Source organism: Myodes glareolus, chromosome 6 (genome assembly GCF_982192425.1).
Source record: "Myodes glareolus chromosome 6, mMyoGla1.1, whole genome shotgun sequence".
Taxonomy (NCBI): Eukaryota; Metazoa; Chordata; class Mammalia; order Rodentia; family Cricetidae; genus Myodes; species Myodes glareolus.
Genome location: NC_142031.1, coordinates 4,645,360 through 4,661,936, shown reverse-complemented (window position 1 = coordinate 4,661,936; position 16,577 = coordinate 4,645,360). Strand labels below are relative to the sequence as shown.

General features: G+C 52.8%; 1 protein-coding gene across 7 annotated transcripts in view; it reads left to right on the top strand.

Moving 5' to 3' along the window:
• Plekhg5 (pleckstrin homology and RhoGEF domain containing G5) overlaps positions 1-16,577 on the top strand; it is a 45,057-nt gene that overhangs the window by 16,490 nt on the left and 11,990 nt on the right. For 4 of the 7 annotated variants that reach the window (XM_087906825.1, XM_087906823.1, XM_087906826.1 and 1 more), the window contains exon 3: positions 13,049-13,178. In XM_087906825.1, coding sequence (XP_087762951.1) covers positions 13,049-13,178 — 130 coding nt within the window. Of the gene's footprint in view, positions 1-7,501; positions 7,651-12,060; positions 12,198-13,048; positions 13,179-16,577 lie in introns of those variants that run through there. The other 3 variants (XM_087906822.1, XM_087906821.1, XM_087906820.1) reach the window with 3 other exon arrangements.

The following is a 16,577-nucleotide window of genomic DNA, read 5'->3' as shown; positions in this document are numbered from 1 at the left end:
TTGTGCCAACAGTGCACTCTGGGTGGTAGAGGCAACTCCATTTCCACGGAGTGACCAACATGCTGTGCTGAGGCAGGGCCTGAGCCTCAGTCAGGACTTCCTGTTCTCAGGGTCCCCAGCAGTGCCAGGGAGAGAGGTGATGCCCTCTGCTTTGCTCTTTAGGGCCTGGATAGGGAGGCAAGATTTAACTCCATATAGAGACGTTTTCAATGTCTGGAGCTGTTCCTCCATTGTCTGGTCATGAGCCTCCCATCCTTGAGCGTGTTCAAGCCGATGAGAAGCCTAGGATTGATGGAGTGGGTATAGATGTAGTGACCCCAGAGTTCTCTCAGTGTTGTGGAGTGGAGAGAGGAGGAATCTGGGGTGTCCAGATGAAGGCCTGTGTACCCGGGGCCGAAGGAGCGAGTACTGCACCTGTGATGTCCCTGAACCAGGGTAGGTGGGATGCCGTGAGCAAGGTGACAGGATTGGCTTGTTTTCCTGACCAGTGCTTTGGGAGTAAGAGGCAGGATACCAGGTTCCCTTGGGAATAACCAGGTTTGATGGTCCTTTTAGAGGCTGGTCAGCTATGAGCAGGTGGTGGTCCCGTCTACTGCTGAAGACGGGCATGGTCAGCTATGATTGGGTGGTGGTCCCGTCTACTGCTGAAGATGGGCATGGTCTAGCTATGATTGGGTGGTAGTCCTGTCTACTGCTGAACAAGGGCATGGTCAGCTATGAGCAGGTGGTGGTCCCGTCTACTGCTGAAGACGGGCATGGTCAGCTATGATTGGGTGGTGGTCCCGTCTACTGCTGAAGACGGGCATGGTCTAGCTATGATTGGGTGGTAGTCCTGTCTACTGCTGAACAAGGGCATGGTCAGCTATGAGCAGGTGGTGGTCCCATCTACTGCTGAACAAGGGTAGGACCAGAGAAGCTGTGAGTGTGGATTGCCTAGGCTGTGGCTAAATAATCTGGGGGAGCAATTGAAAACTCGGGGCACCTGCCCAGCAAGATCAGAGGAGAAGAGTTGCCTGGTGGAGTCCAGTTCCACAGAGCCAGTGCTGGTAGTTGGAACCCCAGCTCTGCCCTTCTTGGGTAAGGGAAGGAAGGTTGGGTTGTTTGTTCCACTGTGGCTCTCTATCCCCCAGTCCTGAGTAGGTTACACACTGCTGAGAGAGGAGAGCTACAATCCACCCAACGGTGACAGGCATGGGCCAATTGCAAAGGGCCCCAGCCAGGCCTGATAGTACATGCCTGTAATTATAGTATTCAAGAGGTTGAGGCAGGAGGATTATAGTGAGTTTGAGGCTGGCCTAGGATGGATACATAGCAAGACCTTTTATTTGAAAAGAAAAAAAAAGAACAGGGCTGGAGAGGTGGCTCAGCAGTTAAGAGCACTGGCTGATCTTCCAGAGGACCTGGGTTCAATTCCCAACACCCACATGGCAACTCACAACTGCCTATAATTCCAGTTCCAGAAGATCTGGCACCCTCACACAAACACAGGCAGGCAAAACTTCAGTGCGCATAAAAATAAATAAAAAAGCACAGAGGAGAGGGAGACTGGAGAGATGATGGCTCAGAGGTGACAGCACTGGCTGCTCTCGGAGAGGACTGGGTTCGATTCCCAGCACTTACATGGTGGATCACAACATGGGGGCTAACACTCTATTCTGCTCTTCTCTGACACCAAGCACACACCTGGTGCACATATGTACACGCTGACAAAATAGTCACACACTTAAAAATAAAAAGCAAAATAAATAAAAATAAACCAACAACACACCAGGTGTGTTAGCACATGCCTTTAATCTTCGCATTCAGAATCCTAAGGAGAGTATTTGAACATGAGTTCAAAACTAGCCTAGTCTACATAGAGAGTTCTAGGCCAGTTCTAGGGCTATGCAGTGAAACCCTCTCAAAAAGTGGGGAAAGTGACCGGAGAGATGGTTGAGAGCGCTTGCTTCTCTTGCAGAGGACCTGGATCCAGTTCCCAGCACCCCAGTGGCAGCTCACAACTGTCTGTAACTCCCGTTTGAAAAGGATCTAGCACCCTCTTCTGACCTGTGTAGGCACCAAACCCACCTGTGGTGTACATACATACATACATACATACATGCAGACGAAATACTTATACACATAAAATAAAAATCAGTGCATAGTTTTTTTGTAAGGAACCCGGAGAGGGGCAGGCACACCTCTGGGACACCCTGTTCAGATGGCCAGAAGCCAGTCTGGTTTGGGACAGTTTCCTCATAGACTCCGGCTGCTGCAGGTGCTTCAGCCCGGTCCCCTGCTTGCTCTGGTCAGGACAGCTTCCTGTCACAGCCTCTCCTCTCCCTTGGGCCTGTCTTGAATCTTAGGTAAAGGACCAGGGTCTCTGACTGCTATAGATTTGTGGAGTGCCAGCCTGTCATATGCCATGAAGCCCACTCTTCACTCCTGATAGCCAGGATCCTAGCTTATCACCCAGAGCCACCACCAGGCCTCCTGCCACCCTCTGGTTTGTGAGCAGGACTTTCCTGTGACACCTTATGTCTCAGTCAGATAGGTGGTGACACTATCTCCTGATAGTGACACTCCTCTACCTGAATCAGGGCCCGTGTCTGCTGTTCACCTTACGTCTGTGCTCTGTGCACCTCTGGGTTTGACTCAAGCTGGTTGTGTAGCTCAAGCCTGGGCTATAAGGAGGAGACAGTGTTCCTCAGTGGTCCTGGTTAGGGGGCCTCACAAGGCCTGCAGTTCCTTGCTGAGGGTTCCTGTTGACACCTCTCTTCTTATTTAATGATGGAATGTGCTCAAACACTGCTCCTGTGACCATGAGGAGTCTGTGGCCGTGGGGCGGAGGCCACTGGCTAGTGAGAGTGGGGATGTAGGGAATGACCCCACAGGGGCTAGGCCTGTGGTGTACTTAGGAGGCTGTTCCCACCCTGCCCCATGCTGGAATCCCGATTGATCTCAAATGGAAAGGTCCCTGGGGGCCAGCAGGGCTCGCAAGAGGCTGTGCCTCAGGCTGCCTGGGAAGGGTCGGGCCTGATGGACCAAGGAGACCAATCTGGCCAGTCTTGGTGGGAGACAGGGAGATAGAAGCCAAAGGGTCCCTAGGCCCTACAAATGCTGGGTGACCCTCCTCAGTGACCTTGCTCTTGGGTATTTACTGTTCCTGGGCCCCACATCAAGGTCCAGTGCCCACTAGGACACAACAGCTGTCCTGAGATGACACATTCTAGTGGTGGCCGGCCAGCGCTGCCTTCACACGGTGAGAAGATTGCTGCCATTGGGAGAGAGCAGGGCTAGGTGGGGCACAAAGCCTCTAAGGATTCCTTCCCCATGATCCTCCGGAGCGCCACTGGTGAAGCAGGTCCCTGGAATCTGGGTACTGCCCTAGGGGGTGAGACTCACTGACCGCAGCCCAGCCGGGAACTTTGCTAAGGAAGGAAGGGGCCTGTGCTGAGGGACCTGTAGGCCGGCTTCTGCTCCTGTGCCATCTGTCTTAGGTCAGGTTCTGCCTCCAAGCAGGACTGGAGACCCATAGGACAAAAGGGTGAGGCCCAGCCTTCGGGAAAGGAGGAGGCCCGTGAACCGCCTGCAGTAAGAGCCGCCTGGCAGAGCCACCCCACCCTGACTGGCCTGCCCACGCATGCAGGCTCCACCCTTGGATATCTGAGGTGGCGGGTAGAGCCCTGGGCCATCTCTCAGGGGAGCCCAGCCCTGCTGGAGAAGCCTAGGGCAAGTGTGTCTTTCAGACAAGAACCCCAGCTGCTGTTTCGGGGCCATCTGCTTGTGTGCCGAGCACCGAGCTGGCTCCGCGTCCTGCCCCAGATCCATAGTTCCTACTGGATTCAGAACTCCTCTTATTCCAGGCTGACCCTGTGTGGACCATCGATGGCCACAGAATCCTCTGACTTCCTGGGGTTGGGAAAAGTGTCCTAGAGAGGAAAGTGCCTGCGTGGGGCGCCTCAGAGACTCCAATATTTCTCCATTATTTATCATCTTCTGCATCTGGTTTCTGGGTATCAGTTTTAGCAAGGCCGCCCTGACTTACACCCTGGAGCCAGGCTGGACTGGAAAGGGGCCCCTTCCCCAGGGAGTCAAGGACCAGGACCTCAGGTCTGCCCCTCAGCTCTTTGCTGTCTGTTAGGTGGGAGGCCTTTCCCCTTTCATGGCAGGGACTTTGGCTCTTTCCCTCACCCCCACTCTGTCACTAACGTGACCCTACATTCTGGCCGTGGGGCAGCAAGTTCCTGGCCCCTAAGCAGCACCCCCCGGGATCCCCCCCTCCCACTAGAATAGCCAAGACAGCATAACAAGAGCCCAGTCACTCGGAAGTCCTTTTGAGGTAAAATATCTTGGCTCCAGTGATCTTTAGTTTCCGGGACTTAGTTACCCCATACCATCGGGATTCCCTCCAAGCTGTCTTTGAGCTCTGCTTTCTTCTCAAGAAGGTAGTCTTCAAGACCCTGTCCAAACCACCACTTAGCCTGTGCTCATGCCCCAGCCCCACCCTGGGCCTGGGCCGTGGGCAGCAGTTCCAAGCACAGACGTGCATTTGCCGACTTGCATACTAGCCACCTTGGAGAACCCACAGCCTCTCGGGCCTTAACTTCTTCCTGTTAAATTGGGGACAGTCACTGTCTCCTCAGCCTAAGTGGGATTTTGTTGCTCAAACTCCTGGACAGGAGGTTGGGAGGACTCAGTGGAAAGCAGTAGCTGTCTGACCATGGGGCAGGCTGAGGACCACCAGAATTTGAATGGAAGCTCACCTTTCTGAGGCCAGCAGACCCAAGGTCACCTACAGGTTCCAGGAAGAGGGAGAAATCCTTTTCGTTAAGCAGTGGGGAAGGCTCCATTGACCCGTGGCCCCAGGCCGGATAACCTCCCTGAAAACTTCTCTGTCCCAAGTTCTTTGAGAGCTGAAGACCCTTCCTTTGCTTCTTTGTTTGTTGCTCTTGCTTGTGGTTGTGTGCTGAAGGGAGGACACTGAGTGAGCCAGAGAGCTAGACCGCAGGCCTCTGCAGGAAAGAATGACGGAGAACAAGGAAGCAGAATAATGTCATGTTATAAGAAAGCTAAGAAGGGATTCATTCGACCTTAGGGACTAAGGAGGAGGCTGGGGAGTTATTTTGAGAGTCCTTTGGGGAGGTAGGGTTGGGGCCCCGTGCCAACCATTTGAAGGTTGAGAGCACATACAGTTCTGGACGGAGGGGTGAGGGCTCTGAGCTTGGGGAGCACTAGGGCTGTCAGCCAGAAGGCCAGAGGACAGATGACTACACGGGACCACCTAGGAGATGAGGGCAATCAGTTTCTGATGAGATTTTTTGTTGTAGATGGTGAGCGACCTGGCTTTGGGGATAAAGGTAGCCCTTGAAGTCGAAGTGTAATTACTGCCCTGAGAACCATCTCAGAAGTCCCTGCTTCCTGCCTTCTTCCACGATGTCAGATGCAGGGGTTATCTAGGGGTAGATGTGCCAGTGGCAGTATATGCTCCTCAGAGGGGACTGAGGAATGCCCACAGAAGCGATGCCACAACCTGGGTCAGAGGTCTGGGTTTAAGCCAGGCATGGTGGCTCACTCCTATAATCCCAACGCTTAGGAGACCGAGGTAGGGGTCTGGAGAGATGGCTCAGCAGTTTAAGAGAACTGGCTGTTCTTCCAGAGGACCTGGGTTTAATTCCCAGCACCCATATGGCAACTCATAACTGTCTGTGTCTCTAGTTCCAGGGCATCTGACACCTTCGTACCTGTGCATATAAAAATATAAAATAAAATAAAAGAGGTTGAGGTAGGAGGATTGCCTCAAATTCAAGGCCAACCTTGGCTGGCTACAAGAGTGAGATCCTATCTCCGAAAAATACTCTGTTAACAAAGCAGGGCATGGATGTAGCTCCATCAGTAGAAGCTTGCCTAGCACTCGGTCCCCAGAACCGGGTAAACCAGGTGTGGGTCTCTAGAATAGCGGAACTTCTAGAATGAATCTCTTTCTGTATATAGAACCACTTACAGGCTATGCATCAGCTGATCCAGTCATGGCGGGCTGTGAATGGAAAGTCCAAGAGACCAGAAGCTACTCAGTCCACAAGACTGACTTTCTCAGCTCGCCTATGGTAGACACTGGAATCCTGAAGGAGTCTTAGTGCCAGGAAAGGAACAAACTTGCTGGCAGGCGAAGAACTTCCTTCGTCCATGCCCTTATTTGGGCTTCCAGCAGAAGGTATGGCCCAGATCAAAGATGTGTCTTCCTGCCTCAAAGGTCTGGATTGGAAGTGGATTCATCCCCTTCAAACCAAGCAAGTAACCATCTCACGTGTGTGTCCTCCATTTCTGGGTTGTAGTTCATTCCAGATGTAGTCAAGTTGACAACTGATAACTAATAATAGCAGCCATGGCCAGGCGGTGGTGGCGCGGGCTTTTAATCCCAACACTCGAAATCCCTGTCTCTAAAAACAAAATTGAAACAAAAAACAAAACAACAACAAGAAAAAACCCTAGCGCTCACAGCTCCCAGTGGTAACCGCAGCTTTCTGGAGTTTCTGGAGACGCTGTCTCAGGGTCCTTCTCAGCTACACAGTGAGTTCTTGTACAAACCAGTCTGGGCTTAGCCGCGACTCTGCATTTGTTTCTGCTTTATCCCCTAGGTAATGGGAGGGGCCAATAGTGGTGTTATCTGCCTCCCCCCTCCAGCTGGGAGGTTTTGGAGTTTGCCTTTAATCCCAGCACCCAGGCAGAGGCAGGCAGGTCTCTGAGTTTAAGGTTAGTGTGATCTACAAAGCGCATTCCAGGACATTCAGGACTGTTACACATATCAACCCTGTCTTGAAAAACCAAAACCAACCAAACAAACAAACAAAAAATAGTGTGCCTCTGCTTCCTTGGGATGAATGTAGAAACTCTTGATAACCAGAGTGGAGACAGTCCCACCCCCATGGGGGGGGGGGGAGCAGGCAGCTTGTCATGTTGTGTTGAGCGCCCTCTGGTGTCAGTGCCCCGTCGTAGCAATACCAGTGACCTTCCGCGAAAGCCTGCCTGGTTGAGGGGTTTCCCTGGCCCAACTCCCTGGGGACAGCTGGGGACTGCCCAGCTCCTCCACTCTTTCCCAACAGCCCTCCCCGCACCTCCCGCTTCGCTTCCAGGTCAGGTGTTGCCTTGGAGTCTCTACCTCTGCCCCTGGAGCAGAGATCCCCAGGCTCTTGCTTGGGGTGTATGTGATGGGGGTCCCCTAGGACCTTGCATGGGGCTGGCATGGGACTCAGCAAAGAATGCAACAAGATGCGGAGTCCCAGCAAAGAGAGTTGGCCCAGGGCGGGATCCTAAGGGAGTTGGTCCTTAAACCGGCTGCACCCATCTTGTGCTGTGTCTCGAGCCCCTGGGATGGGCCCTGTCCCAGAGGCATGGTCTCAAAGCTGAGTGGCCCTGCCTGGGAGTGGCTGAGGTTCCGCGGGGTGTCACCGATCCAGCCACCCCCTCCCGGGCGCGACTGCACAATGGCAGGAAGCGGGGCTCCGCGCTTTGTCCTGAGCGCAGTGCTGACCGCCGCTTCCTCCAGCCACCATGGGGACAGGACCCGGCGTCTCCGGGCGCCGAGCAGCAACCAGGCCGGGCTCCGAGCTGCCCTCCCCAGACTCCCAGTCCCCCTGGGTCGGGGGTCAGACCCGCAGCAGCGACAGCCAGGTAGGGGGACGTGGGTGGGCCAAAGCCTAGCGGGTCCACTTAACGGATGCTCTCTGTCTCCCACTCCAGAGGGCCAGGGTGGCTGAACCTGTGTGAACTGTATACAGCTGGGAGTGGGGGCTTGAGAGGGGGTCCCCACCTTGGGATTAAGAAGCTGGTGGGCAGAGATGCCCCTCAACCCCTGGACCTTTTGTGTTTGCTGCCTCCAAACACACCTGTGGGGCCCAAGCCGCCCCTCCCCCCTTCCTTCCTCTGTCCCACACCCTCTGCCACTCAGGCCCTGCTTCTCCTGCCTTTGGTCTCGGCCCTTGTGTGATCAGAGAGCCTGTTTTCCCTGCTCCATGCCCTGGCCTAGGAGTGGGGTGGAGGGGGGATGGCTGTATCCTCTGTATTTGTGTGGCTCTGTCTCCAGAGGAACTTCCCTACTGACATGCTGACTTTCTCTTGTGGAGTGGGGTGCTGCTTCATATGGAGGTGGGTTTGGCGGACAGTAAGGAAGTCGGGGGAGTCTAGTAAGAAAGATCAGAGTCTTGCGCTGGGAAGGAGCCGACTTTAGTTAGTGCTGGGAGACTCTGTTGCTTGGCAAGAGGGATATGAGGAAGTGGGAAGGCTACCCAAGAGGGCTTTGCCAGGCCTAACCTCAACCTCTGATCTGAGCTTGTGATTTTCCTCTGGCTGTTCCAGAACAGCCTGCTTACTTTGTATGGAAACTCAGGTTCAGTTCCTGAAACTGACCCTGCGGGTCCCTTGAGCCTACAGTGTGGGCCAGGAGCGGCGGAGGCAGTGATTGCTGCCGTGCTAAGAGGGCCTATGAGAAACTGAGGACTAGAACGTGAATTCCCTGAGGCTAGTCCGGTGCATCAGCCAGAAGGCACTGAACGAATCCACACTTGCTCCCGCACTTCTTTTGAGACAGAGTCTCACTGTGTCTCTGATTGTCCTGGAACTACTATGTATGGCAGACTGATTTTTGAACTCATAGAGAGATCTCCCAGACTCTGTGTCCAGAGTGTTGAGCATAGAGGCATGAGCCACCTCGCCTTGCCCAAATCTGCCATCTTGATATTGACTTAATTTAAAAACAGAATTGTGGCCCCGAATTGGGCACCCTTTTCCGGAACACACGATTTAGAGCCGTGCTTACTGTTGGTCACACTGAGCCAGAGCCAGGCTTAGCTGGTGTGTAGCCTGAAGTTATTCTAGTCAGCGGGCGGGGTGGGTGTGTGTGTGCCTGAAAAAGGTCTCCCCCAGATCACTGTCAGGAGGAGGCTCTTGAAGCCTGGAGGCCCCTAACTGAGCAAAGCCAGGCCGTTCTCTGCCTTCCCTGGGATTTGTGCTGTAGGCAGGTACACGTGTTTTCCTGCCTTCATTAGCAGTGGATTAACACAGGAACTGAAACTGGCCACCCGCTGTCCGGAATCTGGGTCATCATAACGTCCATTGCTGCCAATGCATAGGACCCAGTTCCTGTCATCTCCCCTGGGGCAAGTGGGCCGCCTGCCTAAGGTCCTTTCTGGAGGAGCGGAGAGACACAGGAGCCCAAACACCAAGCCTAAGTCTCAGATTGGTTTCTTCCTGGGAGCCACCCTCCTGCAAAACTAACTCTGGTCCGCCTCCCCCCATTTATCTCTCCATTGTCTGGTACCTGGCAGTGGCAGGAATGAGTGAGACTAATCTGTGGTCTGGTGTTCCACACGCTGCCTTCAGGCCCTGGCTCTACTGGGTGTGTAACCTTTGGCAGTTCGCTCTTCTGAGCTTTACCCTCCTCTTGTGTAAAGGGGGGTGGTGAGAGGAAATGACACAGAGAAGACTTGAACACAGCCCCTGGAAAGGAGCTCTGACGTTCCCCGACCTCCCCGCCACTCCCTACTTCTGCTCCGCTGTCTCGGCCATCTTCCTCCCGGCCATCTTCCTCCCGTCTTTCTGTCATCTTGGACATCTCTGTTCAGGTACTTTCAACCAAACAGTCTCCAGCATCTAATTAATAAACCATACAAGTATTGAGCTGGCAAGATGGCCAAGTGGGGGAAAGGCACTTGCCACAAAGCTGACAGCCTGGGTGTGTCTAGGCCTGGAGATAGGTTTTTGAGTCGGGTGGGCTAAAATACCAGTCCTTGTGGGGCTCACTGTGTGTGGTAGCACCAGGGCGGAATATTCAGGAGAGAAAGGGAGCAAGGTTGCCAGGCTGGAGACAAGGTCAAGGGAGGAACATTAGCATTGCAGGCCAGACACCACCGTATCAAGGCTCCGTTGGGGACTTTCTGTTCTTACTCAGAGTGAGGAAGAGTCACTGGGGGGTTCTGAGTGGATGTAGTGTGAGTCCTTCTAGAACAGGGCTCCCTCTGACCACCCATGTTCAGTGAACCAGCTAGGGGCTGGGGAGTTAGCAGGCTAGTGATGCTGTCTTCTGAGAGCATGAAGGCTCCAGATACCGGCTCAGCTGTTAAAAGCACTGGCCACTCTTCCAAAAGACACAGGTTTGAGTCCCAGCCCCTCATGTAGCGGCTTACAAGCGCGCCTGCAACTCCATTTCCAAGGGATCTGACGCCCTCTTCTGGCCCGTGGAAACTACATGCTCATGGTACACATGTTATACATGCAAGCAGGCAAAACACTCACATGCATGACATAAAATGAACCGATAAAAACTAAAAGGAAAACAAGCAGGGTCGTTCTCACCTACATAGTAAGTTGCAGGCCAGCTGGGGTACACGAGAGTCTCTTAGCCCTTCCTTTCCTGCCCAGGACAAAGAAAAGGGAAATCCCTGCACCAAGGCAGGAGCGATCAGTGTTTGTGGTCACCCTTGAGGTGACCGGAGATGATGGCAGATCAAGCGTGAGCCATTGACTCTGCTAAGTACCAGGAGCGGGTAGAGGGCAAGGTGGCGGTTAGGAGCACTGACGGCTCTTCGGAGAAACCCAGTTGTGTTCCCAGTACTCACGCTGGGTGGCTTGAAACCACCAACCTGAAACTCTTCTACACCCCCCCACACACACACACTCACTTTCCTGGCCTCCATGTGTGTACGCATGTGTGCGTGCGCACACACACACACACACACACACACACACACACACACGCTGTGAGGAGGAAAGGGGCTTTAGGGAGATTCCCCAAGTGAGCTCTGTATCCAGTGTACTGATGAATTAGTGATGTTCTGTCCTGTCAAATGTTCAGACACCTCCAAAGAGTCAATGTTATGAGTAAAGAGAAGCAAAGGTAAATTCTTGTGTGAGCCTAGATTTCCAGTTGGGTTCAGGGTGGGAGGGTTTGCGAAGGCCGTGAGGTGGTCGGGAGAGGAGGTGTGAGCACAGTGTACAATAACTGGGATCTAGCAAGGTCTGGACATTGTGGGGTTTTGAGGAAAATCTTGCTGGCACAGGTCCCAGCTATTTGGAAGGCTGAAGCAGGGGGATCATTTGTACCCAGCCTGGGCACTGCAGGAAACAACTCGTTTCTAAGTGAATATATAAATAAACAAGAAAGGGGAGCTGGTGTACCAGATGGCTCAGAAGGGTAAAGTGTTTGCTGGGAGAGGCTGAAGACCCCTGTGCAATCCCTGAAACCCACAGTGGGGGGTAGAGAATTCTTTTTTTGTTGTTTTGTTTTGTTTTTTGAGACAGAATTTCTCTGTGTAATAGTCCTGGCTATCCTGAAACTTGTTTTATAGACCAGACTCTCCTTGAACTTACAGAGATCCACCTGCCTCTGCCTCTTGAGTGCTGGGATTTAAGGCGTGTGCCAGTACCACCCATTGAGGATTTCTTCCTAAAGGTTCTTCCCTGATGCACACACACACACACACACACACACACACACACACACACAGTAATTAAAAAAAAAAAAGGTCAGGTGGCAGTGGTGCACACCTTGGTCAGGTGGCAGTGGTGCACACCTTGGTCAGGTGGCAGTGGTGCACACCTTGGTCAAACCCCAGCAGGCAGATCCCTTGAGTTCAAGGACAGGTTGGTCCACAGAGCGAGTTCCAGAACAGCCAGAACTATTACATAGAGAAACCCTGTCTTGTCTTTAAAAAAATAATTATAAAAATAAATTTAAAAAAAGAAATAAAAGGAAATCAGCTAGGACTGGGGTACAGGCCTGTCATCCTAGGTCCTATAGGGCAGCGTCAGGAGGGTCACAGGTTCTTGGCAGCTTGGTGAGGCCGTGAAGAGAGTAGAGAGGAACGCTTCGTGGCTGGGGACTTACTGGGCTCTCATTAGCTCAGGGTAGTGTGGGATTTCTGCACCAGAGACACCGTGACAAAGGAAGAGAGGAGGCGGAACTATTCTTACAACTCTCTGTAGGCTTGAACTATTTAAAGATGAAAACTGGGGGAGAGCCAGGCGTGGTGGCGCACGCCTGTCATACCAGCGCCAGGGAGGCTGAGGCAGGAGGATTGCCTGAGGCCCTATATAGCACCCCCACCACCCCGAAACGAGAAACCTCTGATAACCCAGATCTGTCAGAAGGCCAAGGCAGGGAGAGTGGAGAATTACGTGCAAGCCGTGAAGACGGATCCTGTGTGACTTTCCCGAAAGGAGAGGTGAGCCCAGGACCGTCTCTAGAGGGGTAGCCTGCCCTGTGCTGAGGGAGGGAAACCTGACCCTGCAGGAAATGGGAGGTCTGGGGTGAAAGTGTGAGGGCAGATCTGGGAGGAGGAGCTGGCTGCAGATTGGATCAGGGCCAATTGTAGGAAGGCCTGATTGCCCTGGGTGTGTAGTGGACATGGTTGGCAGGCTGTGGGTTTCTTGCTAGCTTCTGGTTGTTGTTTTGTTTTGTTTTCTGGTTTTTAAAATTTTTATGGAAAAGCAGGAACTGCATTGGTGCCAGGCCATTTCCTAGGCCTTTGGCAGTTAGAAGGTTACAAAGCCGACAGCTCTCTAGGAAGGGGGAGGAACAGATAAATGTAGATAAATATGATAGATACAAATCTAGTCTCCAGGCAGGCGGGGTTGTGTGCGTGTGTCAGCCACAGCACCTGCTTTGGACTCCTCAGGAGCTCCACGTGTGTCTGTAGCAATGTAGGTGGAGTCTACTATTCGAGACTCAGGCAGACCACAGAGCTGACTGAGAGCCGAGGGCCCAAGCAGCCAAGCTTTCACGTTAATCACAGTTTAAGGTGTTCCGATACTGACTGAAGAAGTCTCAAGTGTCTTTCCGAGGGCTCTTCCTGCCAGAAAGGTCCAATAGCTCCTGCCTCACCATTGATCCTTTGAAGTCTCAGGAGCAGGGCTTGTTTTTCTCTCATTCCTTGGAAACAGGCAGTGGGAACTCGGGGAAGGCTGTCCAAATGACCCGGCTAAGGGGAGCAGAGGGCGCCTCATGGAGAAGATGGTAGATGACCACAGCAGTGGTCTGTCTGGAGCCCATTCTGACCGCACCCTTCACCCACAGGTATGCCACCATGCCGATTGCCAGCAACTGCACCGCCGGGGGCCCCTCAACCTGTGTGAGGCCTGTGACAGCAAGTTTCACAACGCTATGCACTATGATGGACATGTTCGCTTTGACCTGCCCCCACAAGGTAAGCCCTGAGACCAGACCTGGCCTCTAGAAGTCAGGGAAGCTCAGAATTCCCTATCTTGGTGGAAGCGGTGCTTGGTTAGCTATTGAAACTCTGGTAGGGCCACGTGAAGAACACAAGAACAAAATACAAATCTACAGATACACCTCCTTACCTCCCACAGCTGCCCCCGCCGCTGGCCCGGGTCAGCACAGGAGCCCCCTTTCTTCCTCATTCTGCCTCTCTGTGAGGCCAGCAGCTTCTGGGCGAACTCTCCATACCAGGCCACTGGCCTAGGAGAGCAGGTTGGTGGCCACTGTGGTTGGAAGGAACTTGGGGAAGGGAATCAGAAACCTCACTGTTAGGAATGTTTTCTAAGGCAAGCTCTCTGCCGATGCAAAATCCCAATCAAGCCAAATCAAAACAAACCAAATTAAAAGATATCCAGGTTTAAATGCACTCCTGTGCTCTCAGGTGGCCCAAGGGGAACCAGAAAGCTGCCAATGCGGGGGAGGGGGGAAGGCTGGGTGGGACGCGACATGGGACGCGGAGACCAGAGACTGGGATTTACATTCCAGACTGTTTGTATAAGGGTGATAGGAAGCTGAGGTGATATTTATGACCAACATTTAGGCTCTCTTTGGAAAAGGGGCGTTGACTCAAGTCTGGCTCCTTCCTGCGAGGGGAGAGCTAGGTGTTGGTGGGTCCACACTCAGCGAGAGGTGTGGCTGGAAAAGAATCCTGTTCACTGTCATCCTGGAGATGCCAGGCATCTGTTTCTTGAAGGAGATAAGAAGGCAGGTGTCTATGAGAAAAAAAACATTATTATTACCCGTCTTGTTTGTATCACCAAAGATGAGTGTGCCAGTGCCAGGATGAGGAGCAGGTAGGCCCTTCATTATGGCATCTTGGAAAACTGGAGGGTGGAAGGTCCTAACTGCTGAACAGACCAATTGTCCTGAGTAGGTGCCTGCATGAGCCTGGAGAGATGGTAGCAGCATGGGTGTCCCAGGAGCTTGGCTGCCGAGGGGGTGGTGAGGATTACCATGTGAGGTCCTGTCCATCGAGGTTCGAGAGACCTAGGAGTTAACTGTTTGAGGAATACTCTGTCCCCTAGGGAGAGAGGGGCAGGTTCAGGGGCATAGGGTCCACTGGTGTGGTGACAGGGAGACAACTGTCAGCGTGTGAACAGAGAAGGGACCTCAGAAGGGAGAGGTTGGGCAGGTACCCTGCCAGTGGAGGAGTTTGGTTAAGGAGGGAGGTGGGAGGTGATGGTTAAGGAGAAAGGACCTGCCATAAAGCAGCTCTAAAGGGCTCAGGCCCGTAGGGGGAACGTGGGGTGACCCTGAAGTGAGTAAGGGCCAAGGGGAGAAGGGAGGGCCAAGATAACCTGAGTTCAATGGAGAGCTTGGTTAGCTGCTGTTTGTTGAGTCCATTGGCCCTCTCCACCTTTCCCGAGGATTGTGGATGGTAGGGGGTGTGGAATTTCCAGGAGATACTGAGAGCTTCTGACATGAGCTTCACGACCCTGGAACTGAAGGCTGGCCCATCATCCGTCTGGATGGTCCACGATATCATCCCAGGAATGATATGGTCCAGGAGTACCTGAGCCACCACATCTGCCGTTTCCCTGGAGACCGGAAACGCTTCTATCCATCCTGTAAAAGTGTCCACAAGTGTTAGGAGATAACGGAGTTTTTTATGAGTAGGCATATGGGTGAAATCAACCTGTCAGTATTCACCTGGTCGGTGTCCACGAAGCTGGTGTAGAGACTGATGTATGTGGAGAGCCCCCTGTGGGTTGGCCTGGACACATCTGGCAAGAGGAGTGAACCTGTGAAATACGATGTCAGAGATGGGTGGGGTCAAAAAGGGGCTCCAAGAAGCGGAACAAAGCTTCGGGGCCTATGTGTAAGGTCTGGTGGATGTCTCAAATGATTGACAATGTCTGGTCTTGAGGAAGGATGAGACAGTTATTTAAATAGAACCATCCATCCTTTGTTTTTGTGCCCCCCCCCCTTGTAAGCTCTTCTCTCTCTTTAGGTTGGTAACAGGGCTGATAGGAGAGAGTTAAGAACAAAATGTTCTGTGGTATCCGAGGAGCTGGAGGCCAGCCCCCTGGGTCCTTGGAGGACTGGTGTCTCCGACAGTGAATAATGGCTACTTTTGCAGGGAGCTGAAGGGCCTCCTAAATGTTGGCTATAAGGGGTCCGTTAGCTATGGAAATGCCCCTTTCCTTCCAGAGTGCAGAATGAGTATGGGCTATTAAGAAGGCATGTTTAGAGTCAGTGTAGATATAGTCCGTTGACCCTTGGCTATTTGGAGTGCCCTAGTCACAAATAACCGTTTATGATGAGGTTCCCATTAGTAAGTGGGTCTCTTCGACTGTGTCTGGTGGTTTCCTGAGGGCAGTGGCAAAGTTTTAAGTGGGGAGGAACGGGTCCCGTCTACCCTCATAACTGAAATTAGTGAGGGGAACATAAGGCCCTAGTGAGATGTTAAAACAGAATAGGTAGCTCCCGTGTCCAAAAGAAAGCTAATGGACTTACCCGCTACCTGTAGCTTTACCCTAGGCTCGGATAGGGTTACGGGAATTACCAAGTCTGGGCAGTGTCAATCCTCTCCAAGGATGAGAAGTTTAGAGGCTGGCACAGTCTCACTTGCTGATGTTGGTGAGGTTGGACCTCTGTGGTGTGGCATAGAGAACAAGTCCACATGGGGGCATTGTGATTTCCAGTGTCCAGGTTGGTGGCAGATAGGGCATGGCAGATAGGAGGTCCATTTAGGCCACACTTGAAGCAGCCTGCAGGTGAGGTTGACTTAGGCTGGGCTCCACCAGGATGGAACCTCACGGTTGACTTCCCTTGTCCCCCTTCCAGTGGCCTTATGGCAGCTGCTAAGGCTTGAGCCTGCAGGGTTGCTACCTATCTCTTCTCGGGCAGGCATTAAAAACTTTAAAGGCCATTTTCACCAATTCCCGTATAGGGGTTTGGGGACCCTCCTTAACCTTTCTTAACTTTGACTGAGAGATGAAATGGGTAGCCAAGACCATGGCTCCCACTGGTATACATGGTCCTGGTATACTGGACCATGGTCTCTTGTAACCGATTTTAGAAAATGGCTGGGTTTTCGTCAGCTAGCTAGCTGTGTATCTCTCTAAGTTTGTCAAAATTAACTACTTTTTTTGAGACCATTTCCATACCCTGAAGGATGTCCCACCTCTGTCAGCTGCTTTGGCCAGGTTGGTAGTCCCAGTGTGGATTTGTGGTTGGCACAGCCACTTCCCCCACAGGGACCGTACTGTCTACCAGATGAGTCTGGTCTGCATATTGTCTCGCTGCTGACTGAATCCTACTTGGCTCTTCGGGAGTGAGAGTAGGAGCTTAGTGTCACGCCAGGTTAGGTCGTAGGCCTGGGACA